Raw genomic sequence first — 22,730 nt, 5'->3', positions numbered from 1 at the left:
TGCATCAAGGGAACATTGGTTTTTAGGATCATTAGAGTTTGAAAGCCCACTACCCCCATCTAGACAGGGATACCCTTAGGCCTCAAGGTGACTCATTTTTTAGTAATGAAAAAATTTTTTTCATACAGTTACTTGACAAAGCTGGCTTCCATGCACTGATTATAGCACGCAAAGTAGCTAATTGCTGGATTTATGTACTTTTTCAACACTCCAGTAATACTCCAGCTTTCCAACTAAACAACACAAAACAGTGTTCTATTATTAGGCACGTAATACGTGTACGCTTGAAAATAAGTTGGCAACACTTAAAGATACTACAACTACGAACCACTGTTGCACCGTTTCCCAGCATTTGACTATTGATACTACGACTTAACCTGTCGTTTCGTGTTAACATTTAATTTTCATTCAACGCTGGGATTTAATGGTGTCTTGCTATTTGCTCCCAGTGACATTTGCTAGGATAGGGTCGGTTCCCGGAATTCCCGCCTTGACCGTTCCTATGTGCCACAACCATTGTTGTACTGTACTTATAATTTGTGTATACAGTCAACTCTCGATAACTCGAATTTCAAGGGAACGGCTGTTTTCTTCGTGTTACGTAAAGTTTGATTTAAGAATAGTTCGAGTTATAGAGGTAATATTTCATTAAATTCGACTTACAGAGGTAAACAAAATAAACTTTGAGTTATAGAGGTACAAATAAACGATGTTTTTTATTCCCTACATCCTTTACAAAACTAATGTATGTAACTGCAATACATACTACAGCATTTGTACTTACTGTCACACTGCAATGTATGCCTTACAATTCATACGTACATACAAATCAAATTTGAAAATAATCTTCTTCTGCCTAAGGTTTTTTTCAGAATTTAAGTCTATAATGTTCTCAATAACAACAACAGCAGAGAACACGTTGTCTGGTACGTCACTTGATTGTTATAAGTATTTACGTAAAGTGTTCACTGCGGCCTTGGCTTCCCTGGTTGTGATGTCCGGTGGCTGCTCCATGCCGTCGTCATTGTCATCATCAGAGAGGACGTCTTCACTTGTTACAGTTGCGATGTTGTCTTGGTCCGACAATGATCCGTAGACTGAAACACCCTCGTCGACATTTGCAAAATCATCAAAGTCTAAATTTGGGAGCTCGTTATTTATCACGGTCCACTCAGCTTCAGCGTTGGGAGGTCTCGGTTCTAGTTCATGGTCATTGTCACTTGGCAATCTTGGACAAGTTTGTTTTGATACACTTTTCCAGCACTCTTCAATCAACCGCATGGCTTGACAGATTGATTGAACACTCCTTTCCGTCTTCAATATCACAAATCTTCTTACAACTTAAGTTCTGTAAAGAACTTTAAAATTCTTAATTATGCCCTGATCCAGAGGTTGTAATATTTGCTGGTAAAAACTGGACCCATTTGAGCTCTGGAATAGTGTTGTGAGCACTGCAGTTGTCAATTAATAAAATAATTTTTCGCTTCCCTTTGCCCATTTGCTTATCTAACTTAAGTAACCATAACCAATCTACAAACAACTCCGCATTCATCCATGCTTTCCTATTCGCTGTGTAGTCAACAGGTAGTGACTTTACTCCAGCAAAGAATCGAGGTTTTTTGATTTCCCTATCACTAGAGGTTTTAACATATTCGTGCCTGTCATGTTTACACAAGCAAAAGAGTAATTCGTTCTTTGCTGTGTTTGCCCCCGTGACAATTTTCCTCTTTCAACTCGTAAGTCTTACCAGAGAGGCACTTAAAGAACAGAGCAGTTTTGTCAGCATTGAAAACGTTTTTGGGGTCATAATCATTAATGAGATCTGGTAATGAAGCCTTCCAATCAACAATGTGACGGCCCCAAAAATTCCCAGACCACTGCTGGGGAGGTTTCTGCTACACCCTCAAGAAACCCTGTCAATACCGTCACAAAAGCTTTGCTTTATTTCAAATATAAAAGGAGGGTCTGTAATATTGAACTGTGTTAACCTCCCAACTTTTGCGTCAGCTAGTTGCCTCACCATGGAATATTCCGTCAGCCGTAGCTCAGCGCTAGGCCAGGCCAATGTTCCCAGAAGTGTAACGCGCGTGGCTGGAATTGGCTGAGCTCAGCTCAGAAAATTGCTCGATGAAATCAGTAACTGCGCAACTACAGTTTGCCTAACGTCCCCGGATGATCGCTAGGCAGCAGCACTATGCAGTGTTGCACTGACATCACGCGGCATAGCCACGACGTTGATTGGCTGGTGCCCCTCCACGGCCAACTTTATGCTACGGACGGAGAGCACTCAGTTGAGTTAGTCTAAATTCTAAATTAAATTCAGTAGGTCATCTAAATTTCCGCATCGCCTTTCCCCCATTTTTCTGAAATGCATTTAATCATGACAATCTGCATCTTAGCATTGTAAATCTATCACAACTTAATTCGAAATTGTAGTTTCTCCTTCTCACCAGCTAGTACTTAAAGTTTATAAATTATTTGTGTTTGTAAGTTATACAGCAAGTCGGAAGCTAAGTTACATTGTTTTTTAGTATAATTCTAATAAATTATTTATCCAATTTGTAGCGAATTCTCGTTGTTTCATTCGGCAACCTGTCACAACTACTATGTCATTGTCTACAGCTCCACTTTCTCCACAAACTTTTTCTTAAAAGAAATGTTGTGCCTTTTTTTAAAATTCTCAAGCCACCAATTGCTGGCTTTAAACTCTATGTGGCCCAAAGATCTAGCAAAGTGCTCAGCTTTTTCTCTTATCAATGGGCCACCTAGAGTTATATTTTTTTCTCTGCACTATTTAATCATGCACTCTTCTACATCTTTGAATTCAGCATCTCTTTTCCTTTTACATTTCAAGTTACCTTCGATAGCCCTTTGTTGAATTTCTTCTTTGTTTTTCAAGATCGTTGACAGCGTGCTGCAAGGAATGTTGAAGTCTGCGGCAATGTCTTTCTTTTTCCTCTTGCCTTCACCCACTAACTTTATTATCTTGAACTTGTCCCCTAAAGTCAAAGTTTTCACTTTTCTAGTGCTCACGTTGTCACTTATAGTCACTCACATTCACTAAACGCACAACAGGGTTAGACCGGGAACGAGAACGTGCCACTAAACGAGGTATAGACGTATAGAGAACGTGTATAGACTAAATGCGTGGGAACTGACTGCACATGGCACTGACGTTTGGCAGCAATTCAGCGACATGTCCAGACCTGTTCGGCTAGGTCTATGACCTAACACAGGTTCGTTGTAAACACAGTTTCGAGTTAGCGAGGGTTGATCTGAAAATTTCGAGTTATAGTGGTAAATTTCGAGTTGTAGAGGTAATGTATTTAAAGACATCGACTTACCTACTGAACTTTGAGTTATAGAGGGAATTTTTCTATCACTTTGAGTTATTGAGGTAAAATTCGGGTGCAAAATTAATTCGAGTTACGCATGGTTTGACTGGGGCAGATTTTCTCAAGGGAACGAAAAAAAATTCGAGTTATCAAGGAAATCGACTTATTGAGGTTCGAGTTATTGAGAGTAGACTGTATAAAATAAATCGAGTTTCAACTGTGAATTGTGAAAATTAATTTTACCATCTTGTTCGGCTAATAGCGTCGCATATTTTGAATCCTAACTTCACATAACGGCAAGTTAAACAGTAATAGGCCTAGGTATGTTAAAATATTATAAACTCTTTGAATATTTCTTTTAGGGCCTAAGATTGGATATCACAATAAATAATACAGTCATAACATTTGTCACAATATATGATGCATCTATTAGATTAAATCCCATTAAAATACTTATTTCTGTTTACACCTCAGTTTCAGTGTTTAGGGTTCTGTGAATAGGTAATATCTATATTATCAATTCTGTAACCGATTTCTTTAAATCTAAATTATGAGAGTTTGACAGCTTGCATGATGAGGGTAGAGGGCTCAAATTAAAGGTCTTGATCCCAAGGGGTCAGGAAAAATAGCAGATTATGTTCAAATCTTCTACCAGAAAATTAGATATAACAAAAAATATATTCCGTTTAAAATGCATTGAGATTGAAAAAAATTAGAGGTGTGCGGATATCCAAAATTTTGAGTCGGTTTCGGTTTGGTTCGGATACCCGTAACCGAACCGATCCCAAATTTGATATCCGACACTATCTGTTAAATATCCGAAATTTCCGGATAGAGTGTATTTAATGACATTTGAGACAGAGGTCATTATATTCATAAGGCTACTCAAATCATCATTAGTTTCCCACGACGTAATAATTTTTCTACACCACTCGTTCCAATCAATGTTACAGAGGTCGATGAGTCATAGTCTATGACACAAAACCAGGGCCGATATACCGAATAGGCACGCTAGGCACGTGCCTAGGGCGCGAGGCAATTGGCCTCGATCATTACGATCAATCGTGAACAAGGCAGTTAGTTTAATTCACTATAGACACAGTAAACATTCGAAAAGAGTTCAGTCATCAATTAAAGTATTAACGCCAAACACTAAATTTTAATCTCGTGCTTATTTAATATCTAGACCAGGAAAATCTACAAGCTGATTTTATTGAATCAATTATAAATTCAGTAGATAATGGTGATAAAGTAGTTGGAATATTTTTAGACCTTAGTAGAGCTTTTGACAGTGTTTCACATTGTAAACTATTAAATATTTGAAATGAATTAGGAAAAGAATTATGGTGGTTCACTTCATATTTAGAAAACAGAGAACAGTTTGTTGAAGTGGACTACGTAATAGAGAAAAGAAATACTAAATATATTGAAAACTATAGATCTTAGCGGCAGACACTGCGATATGGAGTACCCCAGGCATCAATCTTAGGGCCTCTTTTGTTCCTCTGTTACATTAAGGGGTTACCATAGATGATCCTGGTCAGTGATGGATCTATGTGTCTGTTTGCTGATGACTGTAATGTTTTGTTTTCAGGAAAATCCAATTTAATTATTGAAAAATCCTCAAACAGGAGTCTCCTCTCTATAAAAAGGTTTTTGGATGAAAGAAATCTGCTTATCAGCACAACAAAATCAAATCTAATATCCTTTTCAACTAAACAATCAATAACAGCATTTGAACCTAATATTTTTATAAAAATAGACAAAATTGATCAGGTAAACCAAACAAAGTTTCTGGGACTGCTTATTGATGAAAATCTATCTTGGGATAATCACATAAACTATGTAGTAAATAAATTATCATCTGGCATTCATGCCTTGCGGCTGATGTCCAAGGTTTGCAACTTGGAAACTCTTAGGATAATCTATTATTCTCTAACTAGTAAACACGTTGCTCGAAATCGAGCAATTCCAAAGCCGTAAAGTAGTTATTTTAAAACAAATAAAAGCCATCATCATTTCCGATGAGTTAAAAAGACTTTGTATTGAAAAATAAATAACAGCAATTAAATTATACAGCTGATCAAAATGTAAACAATTGTGTTCTCCATAAGGATAACATGGGAACTTTCAAAGCCAATGGGGCAGAGGCCAAGGGACTTTTTCAAAAATGTAAGGCCAGTTTGCAAATCTACGCGACACGCTCTTTCCAATGCGACGTCAATGGATAAAATCGGCTAAGAAATGGCGGAGGAGTTCAACCGACAAAGTTTCATGTAGCGTATTAATTATATAGATTCATTCCCACATATCCTTATGGAATCGTCATTTACGGAGCAACAACTAAGGCAAATTTGGATGATAAAATACTTATAAAACAAGAAAAAGCTATTAGAGTGATCATGAAATTAAATCCCCCGGCCGCAGCAAACCTGCAGACTTAGCGAATTTCCATTTGCCTGATTGGATTTACTCTAAAATGTCTACTTAAAAATATCACATTTATTCCCTATTTAAACAGAATTAATTTAATGAGTACTTAGGTTTGCTGCAACAGGGAGGGTAAACGTTTTTTTAAATGTAAAATGTTAAAAGGTACTGTAGTTTAGTAAGAAATTAATGTATTTTCCAAATTTGATCAAAATAAGTTCATAAACAAGCAAACTACAACAGTAGACTTATTCTCCATAAGAATAACATGGGAATTTAAATTTAACATTTTTTTCAATTTTCTCCGTAACAATTAGGCGTATAATAATGCTTCAATATACTAAATTATTTGTTTTTTTTAAGCTCTACAAAATGGTTTAGAAGGAAATTGTGAAATGTTGCGTTTTTAGGGTCAAAAATGGGAAAACCCTATTTAGCTATTTTACGGTAATAGCTACCTACTTCCCTATAGAGAAATTCGCTAAAAGAACAGATTCAGTTAAAAATATCTTTCCTGAATTGGGTGTATTAACAGTTTACAGTTTGTATATTTATGAGACAACTAGTGGCTTGTACGGAAATAAGCCCCTGAAAAGCTCAAATGGAAAAGAAAATACTGTAATATTTCAACAAACTCAGAATCAAATTATCTCTATGTGTCAGGATAGATATCCCAGTACAACATAACTTTTGTGTAAAAAAAAAAAACAGTTTGTTGTTTGTCTTTGTTTGCTTTTGTTGATGTTGTTTTCAATAAAGAATTTGAATTATTCCAGAGGTTTAACTGCTAAAGGCAGCAAATATGTTTATGAATAAACAGTAGCCTGTAGGGGCCATAGCCCCTAATTTAGACTACAATAAAAAAAACCATATATAAAAAGACAAATATTCTAAATATGTTTTAAAAATTAACAATTTTATGTTACTTAAAATTAACAGTGTTTCTTGTTTTATATCTTGGGTTTCCTTCCATTTTGGAGTCGTATATTAGTTGCTTCTGATGTGTCAATGAAATACAATTGTAAAATAATGATTAAATCAATAACACAACATATTAACAAATGGAAACGTGCACACGGTTTGGCCTGAGCCCGGAGAACGACGAATCAGAGCTGAAATCATACAGCCAAACATTGCATATCTTTTCTAGTTTAAAATTGAAGATTTGTTTTGTAATCTTGCGAATTCTGTTATACCGGTAGTTTCCATTTTGAGAACCAAATGTAAAGGTTAAAATTATTATTAATTATTATGAGGGCAACTTCCCATTTCGTGGTAGTAAGTCAGAAATATATCTATGAATTTGTCCCTGAATTTTAAGACAGTAAGGCCCATTTCCCGAAACTCTCTTTTTGTGTAGCGGAAAGCGACGCAAAAGCCATTGCACTGTTGTATTGCCTTATGTTTTTTATGAAGTTCGAATCATGTAAATACAGTTCTTTTAGTTCGTCATTTACTTGTGGTTGTGGCATGTCCATTGTGGCAACATGCGTTGAAATGTCCATTTGTGGCCTCCTCTGTGAAGTGAAATGTGCCACAATGCATGCAAGTGCTTTAAGAGGACCTAGATTGTGAGAAACAACACTCAACTCATTTTCCAGCGTTCTTCTAAAGACAGGTTGTAAAACAGCTTCTGGGTTTCTTTCACAGTTAGGCCCTACATGACGTTCTCTTTTGCATTTCTTAAGTTTGTTGAATTCCTGGACACTCTTCCATGTCTTGCAGGTCTTCCCCTACCCTATCTAGTCACTTCACTCATTATAAAAACGGAATACAAAAAAATTAAACTCAATTCATTTTTAAACATTATTTACCAACATTGACTTTCAGAATAAATGTAAACATTGCAAATAAATAAGTAACAGCTGATAGAATGCAGACGTTTTTCAGTCCCCATGCATTTCTTATGGTGGATATTTTACGTTATATCTCGATTTCTGGTAACTTCTTGGAATTCTGCTATTTTTCCCGAGTCCCTGGGGCCTAAACCTTTAATTTAAGACCCCTCTCACTTTTCTGCGACTTATCAGACGTCCGCAATTTTCTGGTAAAAATTTGGTCTTACAGAATTATATATATAGACTAGCTGACCCGGCGAACTTCGTATCGCCTAAGTTATAGGTTTCCCCTAAGACAGACCGATGGAAAGAAAGTACCGTTACGTTTAATTTTCAAGATGATCTCGTTCGCATCGCTCAATCATGTCCTGGTTGAAGTTCGTTCGCTACGCTCACTCACCTTTGGGTTGGAGCTCGTTCGCTGCGCTCACTTGCCTTCAGGTTAGCTCGTTCGCTACGCTCACTCGCCTCCAGGTTGAAGTTCGTTCGCTACGCTCACTCACCTTTTGGTTGCAAATTAGCTGTTGTCATAAATGTAAAAGAAATAATAGTGCTGCACCCTGTTGGTAATCCTTGTAACTTTAATGCTATTGAACATCATAGAACAGAACCAACTTGTTTAATTGAAACAGCTGTTAAGATTCATTAATTCCATTTCTCATAAGGTTAACATGGGAAACTCCAGAGCCACTGGGGCGGAGCCCTTTTAAGAATTTCGAAACGGGAAATAGTTTACGTCCGATTCGCATACCTACAGAATTTACACACCAAATTTCATAACGATCGGTGAAGTCGTTCCGGAGGAGTTTGCAGACAAACACTGTGACACGAGAATTTTATATATTAGATAATTTATGCAAAACAATTTATTTTTTATCCACTGCAAGTAAATATAACACACGCTTTCAAATTAACCTTCCTAGACATAATTTACAATTCTATACAAAAAAAACCTTCATATGCAGGCTTAAAATTTCCTCAAAAATTACCTATTTAACTTAAAAAAGAAAATAATTCAAACAGATTCAAAAGCCTACTAAAAGACTTGTTAATAAGAAACCCATTTTATTCCATCAAAGAATTTTTAAATTGTTATCTCGAAACGACCATTTGAATTCCAGGTACTACCTAGTTTTACTCTGACGTAACCTTCTCTTCTAAGATTTTGTGATTTTTAAAAGTTATAGCACTCATTTTTAGTTTTACTACATAAATCCTTTGTGAATGATTTTAATTATTTAGTTTATAATTTTTTTTTATGTTAGTTTAATGACGCTATTCAAGACTTATTGTCTAAAATTTGTGAATAAAGAATATTTGATTGATTGATTGATTATATTCTTTCACGAGTTTTACTTTTGTCTAGCCAAAATTATCTGTGAGCGTGAGCTCAAAGGCGAAGCCGTATAATGCAATACCAAATTCTCATTCAGCTGTTTATCGGCTGTTCATTCATTTGCTTTTACTTTATGATTCGAATTATCTACAATGAACAGAGATAAAGCAGAAAAGAACTACCGAGGTCAAGTGAAAGTCAATTCGTGTAAGTTGTCTGTTACTAGGGGCGCTAGATTCAAGATTCAAAGAGTCTTTATTCACACAGTACAAATTTTTGTACATGAATAGTGTCTATTGTTACTTACTAGGTACCTAAATTAGCAATAAGAAACAGTTAAACAAAATACTATAGGCTACATGATTTAAAATTAAAATTACTATAATCTTCTATTTTGTAAGGTGCAAGGTCAAGTAAGAATGCCTTCAGTTTTTTCATAAATTTAGATTTGTCTTTTTCGTTTAAAAAACTAGGATGTTTTCTAAAAAAATAGTTTCCAATATAAGAAGGTTTATTTTTAAAAAGTTCAAGTCTTGGTTTTTCTTTAACTAAATAATTTTTACCCTTTGTATTATAATTATGCACAGTTAATTCTTGAGTCTCAGCAGTATTTAAAAAATATTTAATTGTTTCAAAAATATATAAGGCGTGAACTGTAAAAATGCCCATCCCTTTAAAATAAGATTTGACGGACTGGTTATATTTTAATTTATGTATTATCCTGATTGCTTTTTTTTTCTATTTTCAAAATCTATAATATTAAAACAAAACTGTGTTTTTTTATTTCACGATTCTGAATCAACCACTCAACGGATTTTCATGAGTTTTGTGTTGAAAGAAAGATAATTTTGAGAACTAGGGAATGTCGAAGCCATAATTTTAGTTTAGGGTCCCAGTTTTTTAGAAATTGAGTTTTAATTTTTAAAAAGTCTAGCAGCCGACGCTAAGATTTTAAACTAGCTTTTGGCATAAAATAATTTGTTTAACTTATCAGCTGTAAACATTCAGCTTTTGTGTCACAAATTCAGCATTTGGAAAAAATGTAAAGACATACTTAGGGTTGACTTATTTATACTATGTGTAATGCTAATCATTGATACGATCAATTTTTCTGTAGGAGGATGACAGATTAATTAAATATACATAGTAAAATACTAGGATGTTCAAATTATTTTTTAAAGCAATCTTTGTAATCTTCGATTTGTTTTAGAGCAATATAATTATTTGTTTTAAAAACTAACAGCTGGTTAAATATAAACTATGGAACTATGAGGTGATTTTATTTACTCTTAATTTGTCATTGATTATAGGAAATAAGTAAGGTTAGTAGAGATAATTAGACCACAGTTTAAAATAGTTTAGACCAAAATTAATTAAACCACAGACAAATCGAGGCTTACACGAGTCTTAATAAAAAAGGATAATTGCAAATTATTTTACTGCTCCACTTTTCAAGGAAAGATTAGAAAAATAACAATGTTTACATGTTTTAATTCTTCATGGTAGCTTTTTGTTTACAATTATGTTTGTCTGCTTTAACTTTGTTTGGATTAGGCCCGGAAATATTGATGTCACAAAAAGAAGATCAAGAATAATCAGGAATCACGATTTTAAATTACCACCACAACCTCAGCCGGGTTTTATACAAAGATAAACAGATGGATGACATAGATTGAACACAACGTCAACATTGACCTAGGATACTGCAATTAGTCAAACCATCCTTTTATGAAATCGTGTTCAGTTGTGGTTACGTTTGGGGGTGCCTATACCAGCGCCCCCAAACGTGAAAATATAACTTTTATTTTAACTATGAATATATTGTAGTTTAAATTAACTAATTTGGGAAATTACGATGTACATTTATTCAATGAGGGTGGGTAATTATCAAGGATAGAACTGATAACGGTATGGATAATAAACATTGACAATTACGTCATTAGCTTTACTAGCGTGTTTACTTTTTATATTCCTGCTACATGTGATCAGTTCCTTTTTTCAAATGAATGTTATTTGAACCAAACAGCTGATTCAAAACAAACTGTTATTGTTTTTACTTTTCTTTGTTTACACTTATTTATTTAGCAATTAATGCAGTGAAATTGAGGATAGGTGTGACGATTAGTTTTGATGTTAGGACACCACAGTTAAATTATGTGTACTGTGAATTTTATTGGATATTATCGTTTTATTTTAGGTCGTTTCTATTCAGACCTACTGGAAATTGTGTATAGTAGTTGTATTGTGGTGATAATAATTAATGAAGAGGCAGGTATGCTATGGAAGGTAAAATCGTTGACTAGGTCTATACACTTCTCAATTTACTTATCATAGATTAAACATACTCCCTAAGCTATTACTCTCTCTACTGTAGCACAGAAAACATACTACAGTACTATTCTGTGACTGTAGGCTACTTATAATCAGTGTGCGTCTGTGCGAATCGGCTGCCTCACTTCAACGCTTTTCACATCATAAAAATTGCAGAATTGCTGTTTTATTGTAAAATTATCGGATTTAAAATGCATATAGTATAGGCCGTATCAGGTATATATATCAGGTATATATTATGATGGAATAAAAACATATTTGGTCACACAACATTTGTTTACAAGATGATTTTTCACATTAAAACTGCAAGAAACTTTGTCTTTATATGTGTAAACTAGCTGATCTGAATTGTACACGGTTTTAACTGACTACTGAATTCCCGTACGTAGGACGGGCTAACACCTCGTCTTTTTTAAATTCTTTTTCTTTGTCCCACCATAAATACTAATTCCATATTTAATATTTGATTCAATATGAGCATGATATATCATTTTAAGGACTGATCCTTCACAGAGATATGACATTGTTCTTAGGACGAATATACCAGAATTCAGTTTTTTTATTAAATACTCGACATGTTTATTCCAGCTGAAATCCTCATCTATTATCAAACCCAATAGTATTGTGGTTTTAACTTGAACAATGGAATTTGTATCTATATCTAACTTTATACTTTTATCATTTTTGTCTCTTTTTGTTTTGAAAAGAATGGAATTTGTTTTACTAGCTTTAAGTACTAAATTATGGTCTTTAAAAACTGATTCGGACTTTTTAATTCTGATTTAGCAGACATTTCTAAATCAGTTAGGGATTTCCCAGTTGTTTTAAGATTTAATATCATCTGCATATATATTTATCTTACTACCTGGGTCATTTAGAGAATTCGGAAGATTTTTAAGGTAACGGATGTTAGCTACGCTACGACGCCATTACATACGTCACTAGTCAGCCATTTATTTATGTGCCACTGCAAGTTAATAATACAACAATGCTACAACTGTAAAAATGTTCGACTGCTGAATCCCGAAAATGGGAATTGTAGACTTTGAGCGGGAAGCGGAAATCGGAATTTGCTGCTTTCTATTTTCCGTATAAAAACTTATTAATTGTTGGATAATTGTTTACGACAGCGACAGTGTTATTGCAAGATGTAAGCGTCATTTAAATAGTCTTTTTTTAATCATATTACGTCAAAAAGGTAACACCGGATAAACCGGAAAAAGTCAAGCAGGATAAAGTGGGATTTTAGATACGGTAAAGTGGGATAATATGTGATTCTATGACCGGTCGATCCGGTGAGTGGGATTTTTATTTTGTCGTGTGGACTGTGGAGTGTGTGAGTGGATTGAAACCGTTTGGTAATACAAATACAACTGTGCGATAGTGGTTGTCCGACTGTTGCTGTGTACATAAAACTGTAACTAATTTTGATGTCCGTAGTTTTTTCTTGAGATGAAAACAAAGAAATAAATTGCGTTTTGGATTCGAACTGGAACTGGACATGTTTGGATTGACATTAGAAAATGTCAAAATATAACATCAACAATTAACATAACCAAACTAAGTAAACAAACCGGGACTGAGAATTTATCTGAATTGAACAAGTGTTTGAGTTATGTTTAGTTTTAAATAAAAATGGATACATAAACAAAGAAAACGAAGAGTGCAATATGGAAATATTTTAGAAAACTTGACTACACTGAAAAGGCTAAATAAATGTACTCAATGCAAACTTGTGCTCAATGTACTGTAGGTCTTAAGTTATATTTGTTGAACCTTAATTTGTCAAATGCGATGTTTTAACTGTGAGAATAATTCATTGCAACTTAATTCATGTGTCTGGAGCACTAAAGATAACTGATTGCAGATTAAGTTAATTACTTGGCTAGTCCCAATGGTGTAAGTCACACCCTTGTTATCCGTAACAAAGCCCTTTCTTTCCATATACGTTTTTTACCGTCCAAAAAAATTGAAATAACTTAAATAAATCTTGAAAAGCTACAAAATATAAATTAGGCCCTTGGTTATTCTATGTATTTATGTCTAAAGTAACTTATTTATTCCCCTACAGTACCTAAATTATCTCAACCCCCCATAAGAATAACATGGGATGGGAATTGAAAGGCCACTGGGGCAGAGCCCCAAGGGAATTTACCACGTTTCTCTTTTGATGGCTCATCTACAGACCAAGCCCTTTCTTTAGACACCTCTACCCTCCACCGAGTTTCTACGCCCAGCCGTTCTCTCAAATTAGCTGTCACAAAGAAAAACAGTTTCAAATTAATATATAGATTAATGTCATTATATGACATTTATTTACATTTGTTTAGCCTAAAGTGAAAACAAAAACAAGTAGGCTAGGCTAGGCCTATTTTAAACCATTTATATTTCAATTATCAATTATCAACCATTGAGATGGGGATGCGATCTAGGTGCGTATTTTAACCCAAATATGAGTGAAGGATGTTTTTAATACTGTTAAGTATTGGAAAGAGATTGTAAGTTATGTAGGTTACTAAACTTAAGCATAGGGCCTACTTTACAATAGGCCTAAGCTTTATCAAAGACTTAAAATTTATTTAGTATTTTTATAAAAAAAAGGCTAACTGAGACCTTGATTGAATGTCTACATGTAAGAAGAAATGTAAGATGTAGGCCTAATTGCAACATTTGTGGTCTAGGGACATATACAAACAGTTAAAAACACATTCCAGGTAAATAATTTTAATTCACCATACAGTAAAGTAATTTTGATCTGATCAATAATATTAGTTTAATGTTACAATATATAAAAATGAAGTTAACTTATTAACTTTGCTATTAATTTATTAAATAACAGCGAACTATCCGAATCTGAAAATATCCGAATCCGAACCTATTACTGTACGATCCGATCCGATCCACAACTATCCGATCCAAACTCAAATTTCTCTATCCGCACACCTCTAAAAAAAATCAGCTTTGTTTACATTAAACATGTGATTACAAATATAATGTATTATCATTTTTATTCTAGTTTTGATTCTGTTGATAGAGTGTGTGAAGTTTGTTTACTAATCAACAAATAATTTAAATGGATTCTGCTCTCACTAAGTTGATCTAAAAATGCTTAACTTACAATTTTCCATAAACAATTATATGTTTGCTACTTTTAGCAGGGTTAAACTTGAATGCTTTGGAATGACTCAAATTATTTATTGAAAATAACATTGACAAAAGCATACAGAGAGAAAAAAAATATTAATTAAACTAAAAACACATCTGCCTTAAAAAAATAAGGTTGCCAATGACACAGAACAAATTTACACTTAAAATATTGAAGGATTATAACAGCTATGAGACTGATTAATTTTGATGTTTGCCATATAAATGATTTCTCATTATAGTCATTAAAAAAATTATTTGTCCCCATCCCCATCATATTGTTTCCAAAGTTCACAACAAAATTTGATAATGTTCCTCTAGAACCAATAAACAATCCAATCACCTGCCATTTTTGAAATTATGCTTGAAACATTCAAAGGTTGATTCATCATTTTTTTCTTTTTCTCATTAATTTAATTAGGTTGATTTATGTTTATTGCATATCTAATTGTTGGATTGAGAATAGGCCTAATCCCTTTGTTTGTCTTTGAATCAACAAAATATCCACTCTTATAGTGCTTCTGTCAGAAGAAAGACAATGTACTTCATCTAGCACTTCCCATGTATGAATACTGTTTTTACACAAAATATGTGGTGTACAGGGATATCTCTCCTGGCACATAGAAAATTTGATTCTAAGTTTGTTAATATATTACAATAATTTGTTTCACATTTGAGCTTTTTAGAGACTTATGTCCCTACAATCCACTAGTTTATTTAAGATGATGTAATGAACACATTTTATAAATAACACTCTTATTTTTAATTTATTGCTCATTCAAAAATAAATTCTGGAGTCTCACTCTACTGTGGTAATCAAATTTGTAAAATAATCATATTTATGAAGACTCGGTAGAAAAAGTCTTGCCATACTTGCGTTCTCCTCTTGTAATGAAGACAACTAGCCTTAGGAGTTGGTTACGAAATAAGCTAACTGATTCCCATAACTGTTTATCCAGGCTTTGGACTAGTGAGAATCATAGGTGTTCCTTGGTCCATCGGCCTGCTGTGCCTCGAGGAGTGATGACCGACAGACAATGGTTGGGGCTGATGACTCACCCAGTCAGTTAGACACTGGGAGCAAATGTCGCAAATTCTAGAGTGGGGGCAAATAACACTTATTTGGATTTAATCTAAGCTAAAACTTGTTGTTTAGTGTTTGAAAGACTAATTATTTATATGTTTTATAGTAACTGTAGGAAAAATGTAATACGTAACGCAAGCGCAAAGTGCCTATGCTGCAATCAAGAAACTTTCCACACTAAACCTCGAATTACTTTTGGTCTGCTTATGCAAACAGAAGTGTGCAGCTTACATTTCATCACGCAATAAGATTGTCAGAAGTTTTTCATACTGTTAAAACTAATACACGTTGCAGATGAGAGCAAAACAATCTCTGATGGTATATCCGAGTGAATATGTTCCTGCCAAGAAGATCCCTCTTACACTCCATGATGTCAACAACGATTACAGTGTTTTTGAGTTTATAAAGCCAATCCTAACTCAGGTAATTTAATACTGTTCCAGTTATTGTGTTAGTGATAATCTTGTGGTAGTTAATAATCTGAAGGAATAAATGTAAACCAACATTACCAGGATTACAATTAAATAAAATCCTGCACCTAGTGTCCAACCCTTTACTTGTTTCCTGTCTGGGGCTCTAATGCCGAGCTCGATTGGTTAACCGTAAGGCCGATCGCAGGTGTTTCCGTGATCACGATAGACAATCACCTCTGTCACCGGATAATGGGTGTTGACGCCATCGCGGGAGACGATTACCGAAGTCCCGGAGACTGCAAGTTACGCTCACGGGTGTTGTCGCGGTCGCGGGAGACGATTACCGAAGTCCCGGAGACTGCAAATACACTCTCAAGTGTTGTCGTGGTTGCGGGAGAAGATTACCAGGGTCCAGGAGACTGCAAGTTACAATCTCGAGTGTTGTCGTGACTGTGGGATAAGATTACCAAACCAAGAGACTGCAAGTTACACCCTCGAGTGTTGTCTTGGTTTTATTTATTTATTTATTGGATTACATGTCAGTACATTATAACAGGCCATATTATCAATGGTTAAATAAAGACTTAAAACTAATAGATAAAACTAATACATCTGTATTTACACAAAATCAACTGAATCTTCCCAAAATACAACATTGTTACATGACAAAAAATTGAGCTAGAAGGAGTGGGAAGGTTTATTTATACCTAATTCCAGCAGTCCTTAAAATAATCTGCCAATGAAAAAAAAAATATTTAGTCTTGAGCCATTCTATTAAAGAAAGTCTAAACTTATAGGGATTTTCTACAGTAATTAAACTTGTTGGTAAGTTATTTAAGATTTTTGGACCAATATATTGTGGTTATAACTCGAATACTTGTAAATTATGAGCTACAGGTCTGATAATATTCTTTTTTCTTGTATTGTTTTGTTAATATGCTGAGTTTGGCCGGGGCCACACTCATCTTATCCAGTCGCACTTATGGTTATCTTAGTGTGGCACTTTTAGATCTCAGTAAGGCCTTTGATTCGGTCTTACATACAACTCTTTTGCAGAAATTAGAATTTTATGGAATAATGGAGCACGAACTAAATTTTTTTAAATCATACCTCTGTGGAAGACTACAATTTGTTAATTTAGGAAAACATAGGTCAAATTTTAAGGAGGTCCTTGCTGGGGTTCCTCAAGGGTCGGTGCTGGGTCCGGTTTTGTTTATTCTCTATATTAATGATTTGCCTAACTCTATACCTTGCAAAACAATTTTATATGCTGATGACACAACCTTCATCTCATCAGCTGACAACTTTCACTCTGCAAACCAAAGTATAGAAAACGCCATTGAATTGGGTAAGCTTTGGTTTGAAAGTAATTTTCTTGAAATAAATCATGATAAAACAGAAAAAATTTGTTTTACTTTGCGTAATCTTGAAGCAGACAATGCAGTTTCTGTTAAACTACTTGGAATATCCATAGACTCTAAACTCACTTGGGAAATACATACCAATAATATCATTTCAAAATTGTCAAGAGTATGTTGTTTGATAAGAAAACTTAAAAATTGTGTTTCTAAACCAACACTTCTAATTGTTTACCACAGTTTATTTCACTCACACTTGCTGTATGGCAATATACTGTGGGGCAATAGCTCAGGAGCTCACCGGGTCTTTACATGGCAAAAGAAGGCTCTCAGAATTTTGTTTAAAATTCCAGATAGGGTTAGTTGCAAAGCATTTTTTGCTGAAAATAGAATCATGACACTCTCTAATATTATCATTTTTAACAATTTAGTTTCCGTTAAAGAGAATCTAAATAAATTTGTTCCTTGCAACTCAATCCATGGGTATATCACCAGACAATCAAAAGATTTATATATTCCTCAAGCCAGGCTAACAAAATTTATCAAAAGTTATAAATATTTGCAAATAAAACTATTAAATAAACTTCCAATATATTTTAGAAATCAGGAAAGTATTCATTTGTATAGGTCAAAATTATCAGATTGGCTTACAAGTCGTGCTTTTTATTCAGTCGAGGAGTTTTTGCAGAATGTAGATTTTTCAACTCTTAAATGTGAGGCCAAGCAGTCTTGATGATTCTTTGTTCTTATTATGGTCTTTTCCCTGTTAATCTCATAGTTTTTTTTATTATTACTGATGCTTTATCCTTTTAAGATTCTTTTAACTTTATTTTAAAATTTTCTGTATCCTATTTAATATTTTATATAACATTTGTAACAAAACATGTTGACCTTGTCTATTGTAATGTTTATATTACCAAATGACAATAAAGATTTATTATTATCTCGCTGAATTTTTTCCACAGACGTTACCCGTGGGTTTGAGAGATACATTACGGTATATGGGGTAGGCCACACTAGAGTAAAAGCGTCCGTAAACACGTTTGTCAGTCTTGCTGGTAAAACCAGCGAGACTGACAAACGGAATTGCACGTGTATTCTCTACTAACATTCCACGGGCTTTGCACGTAAAACTAGTCGTGGGGCATTGCGGCTTATGGGAGTGAACACACTCATCTTATCTCGCTGAATTTTTTCCACGGACGTTTCTAGTTTTAACCTGACTGATTTTTCCTGGGTGGGGGGGGGGGGAGGCGGAACACGGACACGGACGATTTTTATTGCTAGTGTGGCATGCTCTATCAGTCTCACTGGTTTGCCCGAAAAACCTATCTCGTAAGACGAGTGTGGCCACGGTCAAACTGTTCCACGTGCGTCGCATGTGAAAACGGAAAAAACAGTCTCGCTGGTTAAAAATTACAAGTGTGGCCCTGTCCTTTGGGTCTCCATTAAAGTGGAGAGTTTTCTATGGACCCAGCATGCTATTTCCAAAATATAGTGATCGTAAAAAGTAAGAACTTAAAAGTTTTACGACCCACCTATCCTAGACAACATATAAAAAATGTAGACTTACCGGACCGTTTGTAACTTAACATACCTCTTTTCACTGGACTATACTGTAATATTTTCCTGGCCAAAACTACCATAATCCACTTTTGGAGAGGTATCTGATCAAGATGTAGTAAAAAAAAAACTTTATTTGAATTATTATAATTTTTATCAATAAAACAAGCATTAGTACATATATTGACTTTTTTTAAATTAATTTAGTTACAAATATCAAATCACGTTTGTTCCGCTGAACTGGCTTTCACTTTTCTGAAAGCAATCCTAGTTTATTTCTTCTATGAGTGATTCGGATAGGACTACTACTGTGGGTACTCATGTTCTGCGGTACGGAACTCTATGTTCCGCTGTACTCGTATTCCGTGGTATGGTACTCTTGTTCTGCAGTACGGTACTCTTGTTCTGCTATACTCTTGTTCTGCTGTACTCTTGTTCTGCGTTACGTTACTCTTGCTCCGCTGTACTCCTGTTCCGCAGTACGATACTCTTGTTCTGCGGTACTCTTGTTCTGTGTTAGGGTACTCTTGTTCCGCTGTACTCGTATTCCGTGGTATGGTTCTCTTGTTTTGCTGAGCTCTTGATCTGCAGTACGGTACTCTTGTTCCGCTGTACTCTTGATCCGCACTATAGTAGTCTTATTCTGTTGTACTGTTGTTCTGCGTTACGTTACTCTTGCTCCGCTGTACTCCTGTTCCGCGGTACGATACTCTTGTTCTGCGGTACCGTACTCTTGCTCTGCTGTACTCTTGTTCTGTGTTACGGTACTCTTGCTCGCTGTACTCTTGTTCCGCGGTATGGTACTCTTGCTCCCCTGTACTCTTCTTCCGCGGTATGGTACTCTTGCTCCCTTGTACTCTTCTTCCGCTGTACTCTTGCTTTGATGTACTCTTGTTCCGCTGTACTCTTGTTCCGCTGTACTCTTGTTCCGCTGTACTCTTGTTCCGCTGTACTCTTGTTCCGCTGTACTCTTGTTCCGCTGTACTCTTGTTCCGCTGTACTCTTGTTCCGCTGTACTCTTGTTCCGCTGTACTCTTGTTCCGCTGTACTCTTATTCCGCGGTACGGTACTCTTGCTCCGCAGTACTCTTGTTCTGCGTTACAGTACTCTTGTTCCGCGGTACGGTACTCTTGTTCTGCGGTACGATACTCTTACTCTGCTGTACTCTTGATCCACTGAACTCTGTTGGGGCACACTCCATGCTGAGGGACCTCACAATGGAGGGTAAAATTGCAACTGCTGGTCACACTTTGTTTAAAAAAACAACCTTAAAATAAAAACAAAGTTTCGCCCTAGATAGATTGCAGTCTTGACAAAGTTCTTAAATGAACGGCTAAATAAACGGTGTGAGCCCTTTTGGGTAGACAAACTCGTCTTAGTCCTGATGAAATATGACATTGTGTTCTCAGGCTTGTGCCCAAGGATTAAAGGAGATTTTTTAGTGTACGGATCTTAAACTCGTAGGAGTTCAACTCTACAGGCTGGCTAACTTTGTGTAAAAATGCACTTTCCTGCCTCTTCCTAATAAAAAAAAAAAAAACAAAACAAATCTGTATTTCTAGTTTTATAACCAATTTTGAAGAACATGTAGAAAAGTTGTTATTTTGCAATTATATTAAAATTTTATGTTTTAGAAAATGATACCTTTAATGACTGTACCAAAGATAAGGAGTAAGCCGATAAAGATGGTGACAGAAGTAAAAGCATTAAGTCGTATCAAATCAATCTCAAACGACTCACCAAAACCTATAATTAATGAAAATATGCCAGGTAAGTTAAGAGTATTCTTGATGGGGATGGGATTTTAAATTGAATAAGTAATATTGTTATTTTGATTTAAACATTCATGCCACCAAGACTTTTTTTCAGTCCCGTGTTTTGTAGATGAAAAATATGTATATATCGAAAACACCCAATTTCTGCGTTAGCGTAGGCTATAGGATCCAAAATTTCGGGTCGGTTTGATAGTCCATATTTGATATCCGACACTATCCATTAAATATCCGACATTTCCAGATAGACGTTTGAGACTGAGGTCTAATTTAAAATGTTCATAAGGTTACTTAAATCTTCATTAGATTTCCACGACGTAATAATTTTAACACTATACTCGTTCCCATCGATGTTACATCGGTCTATGAGTGATCGTCTATCGTCTATGACACAAAACTAAAACATTCATGTCGTCATCGTCGTCCTGGAAAATAACCGGATCAACAAATAAATACAGCAATGATAATCGATATACGAAGGTGAACATCGATGGTTGACCTACCGATGCTCATCTCATCCCTATTCAATATGTACATCTGCTACCAGCTGACCGGTCTATATTTTGGCGTGTGATGTGCAGTCGGTTATTTTAGTTTGTTTGTTCCCACCTGCCTGGCCTCGTAGTGAGCGACAGTGTTTGGGAGTGAGAAAAAAACGTGCAATCTGTTGAGATGGTAAGCAATGGAACCACTCAGCTTGAAGTCGACAAACATCGATATATCGATGGTCGACACACATTAACATCGACGTAAAGAGTGGAAGCAGGGAACCGCTCCAGTTCTTGCCGACACAAAAATATCGTACCCTCTCGGATTTTATGGTATCTGCCCCTCTATAACTAAATAGAAGCAGGGAACCGCTATCGTTCATTACGGCACGAAATAGTGGTGCTCTTTAAATTCTGTTATTAAATAATTTCTGATTATTTAATACTTGCATTTGCGGTTCTGTTACTTAAGAAAGAGATGTTTTACTGTAGCTGTAAAATTTGATTTAGAGATAAAGCAGAAAAGAACTACCGACCGAGGTCAAGTGAAAGTCAATTCGTGTAAGCTGCCTGTTACTAGGAGCGCTACGCTACGACGCCATTACATACGTCACTAGTCATGTCGGCCATTATTTATGTGCCACTGCAAGACAATAATACAACAATGCTACAGCTGTTAAAAGGTTTGACTGCCTTGCCATGTTTTCCTTTGCTTGTCTATTAGCTCTTTAACACAGCAATTCACAACATCTGGGCCCTAATTTCTATAATGTTCGTTCCGTTTCGATCAGTGATTCAATGCGCGGGATTTATATCCTGAAAATGGGAATTTTAGACTTTGATCGGGAAATGGGAATCTGAATTTGCTGCTTTCTATATAAAAACTTATTATTGGTTGGTTAACTGTTTACGACAGTGTTATTTAAAGATGTAAGCGTCATTTAAATAGTCTATCCTAAACATATTACGTCAAAAAGGTAACACCGGATAAGGATAAACCGGAAAAAGTCAAGCGGAATAAAGCGGGATTTGATACGTTAATGTGGGATAAAACGGTATTCTCTTGGCCGGTTGACCCGGTGAGTGGGATTTTTATTTGGTCGTGAGGACTGTGAAGTGTGAGTAGATTGAAACCGTTTGGTAATACAACTCAACTCAACAACTAACTGTGAAATACCGCAATGATAGTGGTTGTCTGATTGACTGTTCTGCAGGTTCTGCTTAGCTTACATAAAACTGTAACTCATTGATGTCTATAGTTTCTTCGTCAGATGAAAACAATGAAATAGATTTCGTTTTGGATTGGAACTGGAACTGGAGTTGTTTGGTTTGACATTGGAAAATGTCAAAATATAATATCAACAATTGACATAACCAAACTAAGTTAACTAACCGGGACTGAGAATTTATCTAAATTGAAAGATTGTTTGAGTTATGTTTAGTTTCAGAAAAAATGGATACATCAACAGAGAAAACAAAGAGTGCAATATGGAAATATTTTAGAAAACTTGTCGACACTGAAAAGGCTAAATAAATGTACTCAATGCAAACTTGTGCTCAATGTACTGTAGGTCTTAAGTTATATTTGTTGAACCTTAATTTGTCAAATGCGATGTTTTAACTGTGAGAATAATTCAT

The 22,730-nt window shown here is 35.2% G+C and overlaps 1 protein-coding gene across 2 annotated transcripts in view; it reads left to right on the top strand.

Annotated features, from left to right (window-relative positions):
• LOC128989377 (uncharacterized) overlaps positions 1 to 22,730 on the top strand; it is a 100,489-nt gene that overhangs the window by 18,992 nt on the left and 58,767 nt on the right. For both annotated transcript variants that reach the window (XM_054411275.1, XM_054411269.1), the window contains exons 5-6: positions 15,793 to 15,921; positions 20,467 to 20,602. In XM_054411275.1, the coding sequence (XP_054267250.1) occupies positions 15,793 to 15,921; positions 20,467 to 20,602 (265 nt within the window). The remainder of the gene's footprint in view (positions 1 to 15,792; positions 15,922 to 20,466; positions 20,603 to 22,730) is intronic.

This window comes from Macrosteles quadrilineatus, unplaced genomic scaffold (genome assembly GCF_028750875.1).
Source record: "Macrosteles quadrilineatus isolate MER2022 unplaced genomic scaffold, UCM_ALF_1.0 Scaffold_1__1_contigs__length_201487025, whole genome shotgun sequence".
Taxonomy (NCBI): domain Eukaryota; kingdom Metazoa; phylum Arthropoda; class Insecta; order Hemiptera; family Cicadellidae; genus Macrosteles; species Macrosteles quadrilineatus.
Note: the sequence above shows the minus strand (reverse complement) of the source record. Positions and strands in the feature narration are given on the sequence as shown.